Here is a 13838-nt window from a genome sequence, read left to right on the forward strand (position 1 = left end):
GAGCTGGCTCTGGGTCTGTGTGGAGCCTGCCCTTGGCTACACGGCCTGTGGCAGCGCCTCCGGGCTCCCAGCCCTGGCTGAGGGACTCGGATCGGCAGGGCTGGGGCTACCACTCTGAACCGTGCCGTCAGGGCCGGCTCTAGACCCCAGTGCACCAAGTGTGAGCTTGGGGCGGCGTCCCAGCGGGAGGGCGGCAGGCGGCTCCGGCGGACCTCCCGCAGGCATGCCTGTGGAGGGGCCGCTGGGACCGCGGCTCCGGTAGACCTCCCGCAGACGTGCCTGTGGAGGGGCCGCTGGTCCCACGGCTCCGGTGGAGCATCCGCAGGCACGTCTGTGGGAGGTCCACCAGAGCCGCGGGACCGGCGACCGGCAGAGCACCCCCCCGCGGCGTGCCGCCCTGCTTGGGGCGGCGGAAATCCTAGAGCCGCCCCTGCATGCCGTGCAGGCAGGACTTGGAGGCTGCGGCTCAGGCTCTGACGTGTGGGGGGTAGGAGGCTCGCTGCCGCGGGGTGTACTCAGGGTCGCAGGCTGGCTCTGGCCCCACGCAGGAGAGGAGTCTCCAGGAGAGGGCAGCAGGAGACTGTTGGGTGGCTGACACACGAAAGCGTCAGTGTTTTCAGATCACAGTTTGCTGAGTGCTCTGATGGAGGGTGCGCCTGTCCTGCGGCATCCACCTTACGCACCCTTGGGGGCTGCGAGGAGCGGGTCAAAGCGCTGACCTGCCTTGCTGCTCCGCACGCCAGCTCGCCGGTGGCCTAGGCCTGCTGGGAAGGGCTTGGGTTTCTCTTCAGCAGACCCAGTTTCTTCCTTAGGGGCCCCGTGGCCTCCACACCACCAAGCAGCTGTCTTGGTTGCTCCTGAGGTCTCAGGGCTACACAACGCAGGAACCGAGCGTGGAGCTCCGGAATTGCACCGTTGTATCACATTCCTGGAGCCCACAGATCTACACAGCCCTTCAGCTAGGGGCAGTGGCTCCCAAACTGGGGTTCGGGAATCCCTGGGGGTTCACAAAATGTTACAGGGGGTTCTGGGGAAAAAATTCCCTAATGGCAGACAGAGCTGTCCCTAGGGACCCCAGGCAGCCTGGGGCCAGCAGCCCGGAGCCCCTGGACTTCCAAGAGCTAAGCAGATCAAAGCCAGCAGATCTATCACGCTGAGGAGATTTCAACTTCAAGACTCTTTATAAGAAATGGAAAGGGAGGTGGATAATTTTTTGCTGTTTTTAAAATTAAATAGGCAATGCAGCCATGGGGGAGGGGGAGATGGGGCAATACAGCCATGGGGTGGGAGGAGGGGAGATGGGGCAATGCAGCCCTGGGGAGGGAGGGCGAGGTGGGGCAATGCAGCCCTGGGGGAGGAGGCGAGGTGGGGCAATGCAGCCCTGGGGGGAGGAGGGCGAGGGGGCAATGCGGCCCTGGGGAGGAGGGCGAGGGGGCAATGCGGCCCTGGGGAGGGGAGGGCGAGGGGGCAATGCGGCCCTGGGGGGAGGAGGGCGAGGTGGGGCAATGCGGCCCTGGGAGGGAGGCGAGGTGGGGCAATGCGGCCCTGGGGAGGAGGGCGAGGGGGCAATGCGGCCCTGGGAGGAGGAGGCGAGGTGGGGCAATGCGGCCCTGGGGAGGAGGCGAGGTGGGGCAATGCGGCCCTGGGGAGGAGGGCGAGGTGGGGCAATGCGGCCCTGGGGAGGAGGGCGAGGGGGCAATGCGGCCCTGGGGAGGAGGCGAGGTGGGGCAATGCGGCCCTGGGAGGGGAGGGCGAGGTGGGGCAATGCGGCCCTGGGGAGGAGGGCGAGGTGGGGCAATGCAGCCCGGCGGGGAGGGAGGGCGAGGGGGCAATGCGGCCCTGGGGGTGCAGCTGCAGCTGGGGCAAGGGTGTGGGGAACAGGGATGGGAGGAAGCCGGGATGGGGAACGGGCTCCGGCAGTGCAGCCAATGTGGGAGTGGTGGCTCCTGGGAGGTGGGGGCCCAGGGCTGGGATTGAGGGAGGACTGGGGCCAGGCAGCCTGAGGGCGGAGGGGCGGTGCCTGGAGGGAGGGGGCGGGGCTGGATCTGGGGGCGGGGCGCTGGGTAGGGCGGCTCCTCCCCTAGGGATCTGGGAGGCGAGTGAACGGAGGCTGGCAGGGGCCCGCAGGGGCGCTGCACGCAGACGAGCGGGGACAGTTTAGGCGGCGGCCGGAAATGGCGTCGGGCTCTCTATGGTAGCCGGGGCGGAAGCGGAAGCGGGCGGCGGTAACCTGGTAACGGCGCGCGGCAGCCCGAGAGCGGGAGCGGCCCCGGCCCCGGCCCCGGCCCCGGCCCGGCCGGCCCATGGGCGCGCCGCGCCCGGCCCGCCGGAAGCTGGTGCTGCACCTGGACCTGAACAACACGCTGGCGGCGCTGGACTCGGCCACGGGGCAGGGCCCCGGCGCGGCGCTGAACGGCTTCCTGTGCGGCGCGGCCTGGGGCGCGCCGGGCCCCGCGGGTGAGTCCCGCGCCGCGCCCGCCGCGCTGGCGGGGCCGGGGCCGGGGCGGGGGCGGGCCCGGGGGCGGGGGCGGGGCCCGGCTGGGCGCTGGGGGCGGGCCCGGGTCAGGGCAGGTCGGTCCCGGTCCAGGGCCCGGCCCACCAACCACCTGGCCCTTGTCCCGGCCTTCCCGGGGGCGCTGGCGAAGGAGGGGGGGGCCCAGCCCCGGCCCCGGCCCCGGCGTGCGGGGCGCGGTAGGGAAGCGCCCCGGGGTGTGCCTGGCAATGCCAGCGGGGCCGCGGAGGCGGCAGCATGGACTGACCGGGCCGGAGTCAGCCCTTCCTAACGAGCTCGAGGGGAGTCTCCCTTTCCCTGCTCGGTGCATGGCCATGGGGGCTGCTGTGCTCCTCTGGCCTGAGCTCCGGTATAGCACAGGCCCAGATCCCGCCTTTTCAGCCAGGCCGGGTGGAGGCTGCCCACGCAGGGACCTGGAAGTGAACGCACATGGCTCGTGTCTGATGGGCTGGAGGAAGAGGAGCCAGAGAAGAAATGCAAAGGGGGGGGGGGTGACATGGTCAAACCAACAGGTTTGCAGCAACATTGTGAATGGACACGAGCAGGGCACGATTGCATTGGCTGAGGCTAGAGAGCAGGGTGGGGCAGCAATGGAGATGAGAGATTGGAGGAGAGTTTTATCTGTGTGGATGGGAAGGATGCAAAAGACCGCAGCAAGATGTAAACGGAGCCTGGAGGTGAGGTGCTAGGGAGAGGCCCGAGTCAAAGGGGATGCCCAGGTTATGGGCCCGAGTCTCAGGTAGAATAGTGGACTTGTCCATAGTGATTGAAAAATGAGAGAGTAGGGAGAGTTTGGAGGAGAAGATTAAGGGCTTTATTTTAGCCATGTTGATCTTGAGCTGTGTGCCAGATATCCCTGAAGAGAGGTCAGAGACAGGGAGAGATTGTCGTTTGGACAGAAGGAGACGGGTGTGGAGTAGATCTGTGATCAGCACAGAAATGGTAGCTGCATTTGTTTTTGCAGCTGAGATTACCTAGAGCTAAGGTACAGAGGAAGAAGAGCAGGAGACCAAGGACAGAGCCCTATGGAGCCCCCACAGAAAGGGGAGGGGAGATGAAGACCCTCTGGAGGTGCTGCAGTAACCACTAAAGAGACAGGAGGAGAACTTGGAGGGGTGGAGTCATGGAAGCCAAGGGAGCACAGGGTTTGAAGAAGAGCATGCTCAATGGTGCCAACAGCCGCTAACCGGGAGGATGAGGCTGGAGTGCGGGCTCTGAAGTGTGGCTAGGGAGAGGACATCAGAGACCTTGGCACGAGCAGTTCCAGTGAAATGCAAGAGGCAGAAGCTGGACTGCAGTGGGTCTAGGATGGGATTGGAGCGATAGCAATTGTAGACAGTATGTTCAATGGGCGTAGAGTGAAGAACATGAGAACGGCCAGACTGGGTCAGACCAAAGGTCCATCCAGCCCAGTATCCTGTCTGCCGACAGTGGCCAATGCCAGGTGCCCCAGAGGGAATGAACAGAACAGGGAATCATCAAGTGATCCATCCGCTGTCGCCCATTCCCAGCTTCTGGCAAACAGGAGGGAGGAAGGAAGGAAGGAGATGGGGCAGTAGTTAGCGAGGCGGGCAGGGCGGGTCCAGGGTTAGGTTTTTAAAGATGGGAGATACCAAAGCATGCTTGTACTATGAGGGGTCCAAGTGAGAGGCTGTCACAGAGTCCCCGGGTGCTGCTCTGGAACTGCTCCCCACAAAGACAGTCAGGACTTTGGGGAGCCTCCTCTCCCTTGGAGCATTCAGCATATGCCCCTCCATGTGCTTCCCACAGCGAGCCTGCCCCAGTGGGGTCCTGGGGAAGCCAGAGGGTCCTGCACCCCCACTTCGCAGTCAGATGTGACTCTTAGCCAGCCAGTAAAACAAGTTTATTTAGATGACAGGAACACAGTCCAAAACAGGTCTTGCCAGTACAGACAACAGGACCCCCTTTAGTTAGGTGCATCTGGGGCCCCCAGGAGGCCTCAGCCCCGTCGGGAAGCCCAAGCCTCGTCGGGCGCCCCTCTCCATTTTCCAGCCAGCTTCAAACTGAAAACTCCCCCCAGCCTCTCACTCAGCCTCCCCCCAGCTCCCTCCCCCAGCCTTCGTGTCCTTTGTTCAGTGTCCCAGGCAGAGGTGTCACCTGGCCTTCAACCCCCCCCCCCCCCCGGGTTCTCAGGTTACATGCTCAGGTAGGTTCCTTTCCCCAATGCAGGCCGTCCCAACTCCCCTGCAACCTTCTCAGGTCAATACTCCCCACTCAGCATTCACATAACACAGCAAGAACATTCCCACTTCATCAAAGAGGCTGAGGAAAAGAGTAAAGGAGGGTTTAGGGGTGGGGATGGGTCGCTGGGGCAAGTAATGGGGTTAGAGGAGGAGAGCAGATGAAAAATCATGGGACTGGAAGGGACCTCGAGAGGTTGTCTAGGCCAGTCCCCTGCACTCATGGCAGGACTAAGTATCTAGACCATCCCTGACAGATGTTTGTCTGACCTGCTCTTAAAAATCTCCAATGATGGAGATTCCACAACCTCCCTGGGCAATTTATTCCAGCACTTAACCACTCTGACAGTTAGAAATTTTTTCCTAAGGTCCAACCTAAACCGCCCTTGCTGCAATTTAAGCCCATTGCTTCTTGTTTGCATCTGTGACGGGAGAAGGAGGAGACAGTGGTGGGAAGGGAAAGCTAGCCGAGGGAAGCAGGAACGTCCTCTCATCTCTCTGTCGGTTTTCTCTGGGAAGAAGTTGACAAGGTCGGTGTAGAGAGAGAAATGGAGGAGGGTTTGAGGTGTGAGTCAAAGGTGGTGAAAAGGCAGCTGGGATTGCGCGGGATTCAATAAAGTTGGAGAAGTAGAGCTGTTTAGCCAGGAAGATGGTAGAAGAGAGATCCCATTTGTAATGGAGGCATTTAGCCAGGTCACAGGATTTCTGCCAGAGACATTTCACTGCACAAGGCAGGAGTGGAAGAAGCAGATGTTGGCGGAGAGGGAGGGCTGAGGGTCAGCAGAGAGGAGCAGGTGGGAGAATGAAACATGGAGAGAATCAAGAGCCATCTCCATGGAAGAAAGGAAAGGGAGGGCAGCAGAAAACAGCAGAGAAGTAGCCAGTGCTGGTGCACGGGAAGTCACAGAAAGGCCAAGTGATGCGGTGTGAGGAGGGGCTGCTGCAAGAGATCAGGTGGTGGTTGGAGAGGGAACTTGGGAACAGCAAGAGCAGCGCTTGGCGAAGACTCAGTCGAGGGGACAGGCGCTTGGTGAGTTATAGGCTTTGGCTACACTTACACTTCAAAGCGCTGCCGCGGCAGCGCTTTGAAGCGCTAAGTGTAGTCAAAGCGCCAGCGCTGGGAGAAAGCTCTCCCAGCGCTGTCCGTACTCCACCTCCCTGTGGGGAATAACGCTCCCAGCGCTGGGGCTTTGACCACACTGGCGCTTTGCAGCGCCGCAATTTGCAGCGCTGGAGAGGGTGTGTTTTCACACCCTGCTGCAGCGCTGCAAATTTGTAAGTGTAGCCAAGCCCATAGTTTGTGTCACACACTGATTGGCCTCTGTGCCTCCTTATTGGGCAGTGTTGTTCTCTCCCCCCAGGAGCAGAGAGCTCGGAGTTGCCATACAGGAGCCACAGATGTTCTAGTAGAGGTGGTTCCTATGGGGTAGGGCTGGGCCTTTCCTGGTGGAGGAGCTGAGAAGGGAATCGTTATGGAAAATGGATCTCCCTTCCCCCATGCTGCAGGGCATGGCTTTCTCTAGCAGTGGGTGTGAAAGGCAGGCACCCTCTCGGGAGTGTATCACAACTCTTCTCTTCCTGTCTGTTTCAGGTGAGTGGCAGTGGCTGAGCGACTCCCCGTCTTTGCTGCCTCCCTGCCCCGGTGCTGTAAATTTCTATTCTCAGTATGGCCGCGATGCTGCGTTCACGGACACGGCGGTGGGGCGGCCTTTCAGAAGTCTGCACACACACCACTTGCAGCTCCTGGAGTGGCAGGGCCAGCCACACAAAGTGTTCTCTGTCCAAGGCGAGCGTGCCAAGCACTACCACTTGATCCTGCCCTCCTTCTTCCACCTCCTGGAGTCGCTGCACCGGGAGGGGAGGCACTTCGCCGTCGTCTTCAGGACCTTTGGCACAGACCTCCCCCGCATTCTCCATGCAGTGCACTGTGCCTTGGAGGGGCAGCACCCGCAGTTCCCTGCCCTGCGAGACCTCACGGTGGGTGCACCCTGGAGGGCCTCTCTGGAAGCAGAGGGCTGAGATCTTTATGGGTTTTTCCCCCCTGCAGTAGCTTCTTTGAACATATTCTGAGCTGCCTTTCCAGGCAACCCCGTCCGTGCTCCATAAGCCAGACTCCCACTCAAACTGCTGCCTTATTAAAATGCTGACCTTTGGGTAGCAGCAATTTACACAGCTTCTCAGAAGAGCCTTTTAGCTGGAGAGCGTGTGAGCAAGTGAGCGTTGTACAAATCCCTCCTGTGCTCCCCACGGAGTCTGTGTGGGAGGAGGTCGCCTATCTGTGTGGACCGGGTTAGGTAAAGAGATCCCTATGCCCTCTGGTATGGCCAGGGGAACCCTTTGCTTAGAGCACAGCTGGCAAAGTCACCCTCCCAGAGCAGTGAGTGGGACTAAAAACCCCAGGGGTCAAACTGGCTGTTTTGTGGTGCTTGTGCATGGGGTTGTGGGGGCGCCACCACCTGTGTGCTGTGGGAAGTTAACCTACTTCCAGAAATGGAAATCAGCTGCATGCGAAGGACCAAGCTGGAGGCTGGATTCTGACAGACGCAGCCAGCAGCCTGTCTGCTTCCACTGCCTGGGGGGGTGAACTTGTCAGGCTTTGAATGTTCCAAGTGTCTCCCTCCCCTGTGGGGAACTTCCCTTCTCTGCAGTGTGCTGCACATGCTGCCTTTGGCACAGGAGGCTGTTTGGGGAGCTAGCGCTTGTCACTGGTTTCCGTGTGTCAGGATGGAAGGTTTGCAAACCAGTCTCCTCTCAATGACGTTGCAGCTACCGGTGGAGCTGACTGCGGGCCGGATACGCTGCAGTCGGCGCGAGGTGGTGCTGAGCCGGGGGCCGGAGCGCGTTTCCACCAGGGACGATGGGAGGAAGCTGTACAGCTATTTCAGCTCCCTGCAAGGCTTGGGCGGCTTCCAAGACCACTTTGATTGGTGAGACCCAAGAGGGACCTGGGACGTGGCTTGAGCTTCTCTCCCACTCCTTGCACAGTTTCATCATCCCTGCCAGCCCGCGTCTCGTCCCTCTGAGTCACACTCCCACGTGCCATCCTCAGGAATTCCCCTCGCTCCCTGGGGCTCATGCCCATGGCTCGGCTGGCCTGTGGCACGCAATCTTTATTTAGCCAAGCCAGACAGAGCTAGCGTCTTCCCTTGTAAGCCCATCTCCTCCTGTCCCTCTTGCTCGTCCAAAGCAGATTGTGAAGAACTTCAAAAAGATCTCACAAAAGTAAGTGATTGGGCAACAAAATGGCAAATGAAATTTAATGTGGATAAATGTAAAGTAATGCACATTGGAAAAAATAACCCCAACTATACATACAACATGATGGGGGCTAATTTAGCTACAACGAGTCAGGAAAAAGATCTTGGCGTCATCGTGGATAGTTCTCTGAAGATGTCCACGCAGTGTGCAGAGGCAGTCAGAAAAGCAAACAGGATGTTAGGAATAATTAAAAAGGGGATAGAGAATAAGACTGAGAATATATTATTGCCCTTATATAAATCCATGGTATGCCCACATCTCGAATACTGTGTACAGATGTGGTCTCCTCACCTCAAAAAAGATATTCTAGCACTAGAAAAGGTTCAGAAAAGAGCAACTAAAATAATTAGGGGTTTAGAGAGGGTCCCATATGAGGAAAGATTAAAGAGGCTAGGACTCTTCAGCTTGGAAAAGAGAAGACTAAGGGGGGACATGATAGAGGTATATAAACTCATGAGTGATGTGGAGAAAGTGGATAAGGAAAAGTTATTTACTTATTCCCATAATACAAGAACTAGGGGTCACCAAATGAAATTAATAGGCAGCAGGTTTAAAACAAATAAAAGGAAGTTCTTCTTCACGCAGCGCACAGTCAACTTGTGGAACTCCTTACCTGAGGAGGTTGTGAAGGCTAGGACTATAACAATGTTTAAAAGGGGACTGGATAAATTCATGGTGGCTAAGTCCATAAATGGCTATTAGCCAAGATGGGTAAGAATGGTGTCCCTAGCCTCTGTTTGTCAGAGGATGGAGATGGATGGCAGGAGAGAGATCACTTGATCATTGCCTGTTAGGTCCACTCCCTCAGGGGCACCTGGCATTGGCCACTGTCGGTAGACAGATACTGGGCTAGATGGACCTTTGGTCTGACCCAGTATGGCCTTTCTTATGTTCGTCTCTGAACTCCCTCCAGCTGGTGACTCACCCTGGTGAGAAGTGCAGGCAGAATCCCTGCTGGCTTGCCCCAGAGCCAGAGGGAGGACAGCTATTTCCCTTTGCCCCGTTTCCTGTCATCGCAGCGGAAGATGTGCGCCAAGGCTCCCGGGTTTGGGCTGACTTGAGCTCCTGAAGACAGTCTGAGCACTCCAGGCCTGGGGCGGCTCTCTGCTGCAGGGAGCCAGCTCCCTGAGGGGCGCCTGTTGTCCCACTTGCTGTATTTCAGGTGGGCCAGAAATCAGTTCTCCTCCCGGGGTGGGAAGCCCCTGTGGATTGACCCGCACGACTCTAGTGTGCACCACATCTGCATCGATGACAACATTCGACTGAACGATTCAGACACCATCATTTGTCCCCAGGTACTCAGCCCTGCCTTCCACTGGGCTTTCAGGCCGCTCCCAGGGACTGCCAGGCCCCCTTGCTGGAGCCAGTGGTGTGCTGGGCTCCTCTGCCCTAGACAGTCCCCAGGGAGTGCAGCAGGGTGGAACGGGGGCCAGGAGGCTGGACTCAGAGGGAACAATCCATCCATCTGCTGAGGATTAGAATGAACTCATTTGTTGGCACAAAACAGCAGGGGGGTTGTTTTTTTTCCCTGCACTTGCTGCATAGCTCTGTCTGTCCTCCGCTGGCATGAGTCACGCTTACTCCCTGGGCCAGCCTGCCTCTGAGCGAGGCTGGAGCTCAGTCACGTTGCTGATTTAAAGGGCAGCTTTCACACTGGAGCACGCTCGAGAGCAAAGAACATTTAGAGAGCCAGGAATGTGCCTGGCCTGTCACTCGCTGTTGTGGCACTGTTTGTGTTCGAAGAGCAGCCTTTCCTTCCCAGCACAGGGAGCATGGCGCAGCATCCGAGGAGCGGCAGGGCAAAAAAGGTTAATTGGACTTTTCACCAACATGAAAGTCTCTCTTGACTATTTGCTGTCTTGTTCGTGATACGGACTGTGATTGGCCCCAGGAGAGCCCTTAGCCGGAGGAGGTTGATTTCAGATAAAAAATGCCGAAGGCACTTTGTGGAGCGGGAGTCTCCTGCCTGCAGGCAGCTTCCCCCTGATTGTCGTCTGCCAGGAAGCCAGGTTCACCCAACCCGTTTGCTGAATGTCTGCTTGAGCCCCGTTTGCCTGCAGGGAATCTGTCCCTTCTGCACCCCGAACCGAGGCCCCAGTTCAGGTTGGCTGCTCTGTTTATTTTGAGGAGCGATGCTCTGGAGATGACTCAGGCAGTGCCCGTTCTCTGACTCCAGAGCAGGCTTGTTGGGCCGTGGGTCAGAGAGAGGACGCTCTAGCCGCAGACTCAGCTGGGCTTGGAACATGCAGCAGTGCCAGGTCTGTTGTCAGCGCTCTGCTGGCTGCTTGGCTGCTGCTGGGTGAGTCAGGCTACACTCCAGCTTGCTCTCCGCTGGCTGTACCACCTGGGGTAAGTGTCAGTGAAAGCAGCAGCTACCCTCAGACAGCCAGGGAGCGCAGCTGTGTGTGTGGGGAACAGCCCTCTGCCTGCTGAAAAGCCTGATCCGTGACGTGGGACCACGCAGCAGCCTACTCAGCTAATGGAGGGTCAGTTCTTGGCCGCAGTTTCCAGGGCGTAACTTCTCTAAAGTACAGCTTTCTCCCAGCTCCCTTGAGAGAGGCTCAGCTTTTTGCTTTGAGTAGCCAGTTCCTGCCATGGGAGACTGGTGCAGAGTGGTGGGGAGGGAGGCCAGAAAGGGGGCTGATCTCTGGTTGACACCAGAACGGAGGAGGGGTGGCAGCTTTCTGCCTCTGCCATCCTCCCAGCTCTGGAGCAGATCCATGCACTTCACCCTACAAGCAGAGAGGAGGAATGAAAGAACCAGACTTACAAATCAAACTCTCTCCAGGAGGTCTGCTCTCCATCTCCTGGCAGTGCACTGGTGCAGAGGGTGGTCCCAGCATCTCCTGTCCTGCTGCTCTCCGGCCCCTTGCACCTGCCATTCCTCAGGGATGGGGTAAAAGCCTCAGCTTCACCGGCCCGTCTTCTCTTTTTCCCCCCTGCAGGTGTTTTCGGGGAGAGGAGGCAGTTGCACCAGGCCAGCTCCCACCTCGGAGCTGTATGATGTCTGCCTGGTGCAGACCAATCTCCTGGAGGCCATTGCTGATGAGAGCTATTTCCTCCGCTGCGTGAGAAGGTGTGAGGAGAACTATGAGCGCTACCTGGCCAGTGCTGAGAGCCAGCTGTGTGACGCAGAGTAGTCACTCTGGACCCAGTAGCTGGAGGGGGGACGTGGGGTCCTGTGGGTTGCTCCCAGTTTGCAGCTGTCTGCAGTTTGATTCCTAGGCTGGGCCCTGTTGCACCCACATCCCAGTGGAACCAATGCACTTGCTTTTAGCTGTCCTCCCCTTCTTCCGGACAGGTGTGTGCTTCTGAGCTGGAGGCAGGACGCTCCAGACACCCTTCCGAAATGCAAGTGTCTGCCTGCTGTCCTGCAGGAGGAAACTGCTTCCAGCCATGCCCAGGCTCAGCAGCACTTTCTCCACTCTTGGTGGAGTTTGGGGTTTTGGATCTTGCCTCTCGAGATGCCTGGCTGGGCAGGGCTCCTGCGGGTGATCGGTGTCGTCTCCACCTTGGCTCAGAGACGGTCCCTTCCGCACAGTTATGTTTGCGCTCTAGCTGTGCTGCAGTACAAAGAGTTGTCGTCATCCTCTGCTGTGTTTTCCTTCCTGCGCTAAGGATCTCGCCGTGTACGGGCGTATTTCATTAGAATATCAGTGTGCGTGTAACATCACCCCATGGCAGCTGGGGTAATTACTCAGGGCTGTCTTCGCTCAGCATGCCTACAAGTAACAGGGTAATGCTCTCCGTCGCTTCTGAGGGGGGCTCCTGCCGCTTGGCTCCCCCACCCCCCGTGCAGATGGAGCAGCGCCTCTAGCGGGAATGTTGCTAATAGGACTTTGATAAGGGGACGAAGATGGAGACACAGTGACCGTTGTTCTAGTCCTGTCTCTGACCTGCTGGGTGATCTTCGGCAAGTCACTTTCCTTTTTGCTCTTCCTGTGTCCGTATGCTGCCTAGCTACCTCTGTGCTCCAGCACTTGTGTGGGGCCTGCTTTCTAGTCTGCTTCGGCACAGAACTGTGCAATCTCCTCGGGCTGTTCTGGCAAAGACACCTGTGAGGAGATGCAGAGGCCAGAGTAAACACCCAGTGTGTGTGATGTCCTGCTTGGAGCTACAGCAGCTCCTGGGGCTGAAAGGGGATGTGGTGAGAGATTCGCTGTCAGAAGTGCTAGCCAAGCTCCCTCACGCTTGTGAAGTGCTCTTTAGAATCGTGGGGAAAGTTACGCTGGATCTGAGTCAAACTAAGTCTGGTTACAAAACCGTATCCAGCTGGGAGTCCATTAGAGGGTGTTGCTCCAGGAGTGAGTTCAGGATGCCTTCGGCGTGTTCACACCTCTGGGCTCCTGAGCTGCAGGGGCCCTGCACTCCAGAATCCAGCTGTTGTGATGGATGCAGCACTGTTCCGTGGAGTGTAAACACTGCGAGGAGCACGCTGGGGTGGGGCCCCACCTGGGCAGAGTCAGACTTTGGAGAAGGGGGAACTCGGGGTGAGCGTCCCAGGCCCCCATCTGGGCTATTGGAGGGGCACAGGAGCGCCCGAGGGGCAAGCTCTACCTTGCTTTGCAGTAAACCACCATTAATACTCTGGTGTGTTGGAAGCAGAGCATCCATGCCCCGCCCCATGGAGGCTTCAGCTCTGACCTGATGAAAGCGGATGCCAGGTTACGCTGGTAAGCAGCCTCTCTGGCAGGAGAGCATTGCTGGTGTGGAGTGTTGTATCAGAGATCCAGGCACCCCACCTTTGTGCAAGGATGAAAGGGAACTGAAGCCCCACCTTCCCGAGGGCCAGTGTAGCTGCGCACCGGATGCCCTGGCGGCTGAGGAAAATCGCTAGTACAGCCGGGTAATTGGTGAAAACCTGTGGTGCCGTCCCAAGGGCAGAGTGTAGGTTGTTAGCAGAGACCCCTCCCCACACTAACCTGAGGGGTAGCTAGGCTTGGCAGGACCAGATTGTATTGGTAAATGGCCATAAACCGATTCTCATACACACGAACTGTTGTGAACATCCATCCATCCATCGATGATAATCAGGAAAAGCCAGAAACCCGCTGAGTGAGAACTTTGTTTAATCTAAAGCTGGTTACTTTGTATTTTGATGGGCTGTTGACACTGTGTTGTTATGGGTATAAAGCTTTAACTGTGGATCTCAATGTCTCCTGGCACTAATTCCCGTCTGCCCTTCCCCATCATCTCCTGTAGCTGGGACAATCTAAATGGATTAAAAACTCCTTACAAGACCCAGTGCTATTATCTATCGATTATGAAATACAGTTCGGCCAAGCCTAGGGCTAGCCGCTGGGAGCCCTGCTTTCAGGGCTCCATCTAGCTTCCTGCAGTTGTGCTGCTCGGCAGGGGGCTGTGAGTTTGTATGGGCTTGTGGTGTCCAGGCACCACCAATATGAGAGCCCGGCTCCACCAAAGTTTGGGGTCAGGTCTCTCCCCTGGCCTCTCCTGCTGCCCCCAGAGCCTCCCCTGAGAGCGCCCCTCCTGCTGCCCCCGGAGTCTCCCCCGGGGCATCTCCCCAGCCCCGCCTGCTGCCCCTGCGTGCCTCCCCCAGAGCATCCCCTCCAGCCCTGCCTGCTGCCCCCAGAGCATCCCCTGAGAGTGCCCCTCCTGCTGCCCCTGTGAGCCTCCCCTAGAGCATCCCCTCCTGCTGCCCCTGGGCAATTTAAAAGGGCCCGGGGCCGCTACCACCACCAGCAGCACAGTGGGGCTAAGGCGGCTTCTTGCCTGCCCACTCCACTTCCGGAAGCGGCCAGGACGTCTGGGGGGAGGGGGGCAGCTATGTCTCTGTGCGCTGCCCCCACCCGGAATGCTGACTCTGCCCACTGTGGCAGTGGGAGCTGTGGGGGCAATGCCTGTGG

At 58.4% G+C, this 13838-nt stretch overlaps 1 protein-coding gene across 1 annotated transcript; it reads left to right on the forward strand.

Annotated features, from left to right (window-relative positions):
* Positions 1-2260: 2260 nt before the first annotated feature.
* On the forward strand, positions 2261-13118 carry LOC120369316. The gene is made up of 6 exons (XM_039482473.1): positions 2261-2457; positions 6305-6690; positions 7480-7640; positions 9134-9266; positions 10917-11047; positions 11273-13118. Exons 1-6 carry the CDS (start codon positions 2304-2306, stop codon positions 11586-11588), a joined length of 1281 nt encoding a protein of 426 aa, XP_039338407.1. The 5' UTR covers positions 2261-2303; the 3' UTR covers positions 11589-13118.
* The last annotated feature ends 720 nt before the right edge of the window (positions 13119-13838 follow it).

The sequence above is a fragment of the Mauremys reevesii genome, linkage group 7 (assembly GCF_016161935.1).
Source record: "Mauremys reevesii isolate NIE-2019 linkage group 7, ASM1616193v1, whole genome shotgun sequence".
Taxonomy (NCBI): Eukaryota; Metazoa; Chordata; order Testudines; family Geoemydidae; genus Mauremys; species Mauremys reevesii.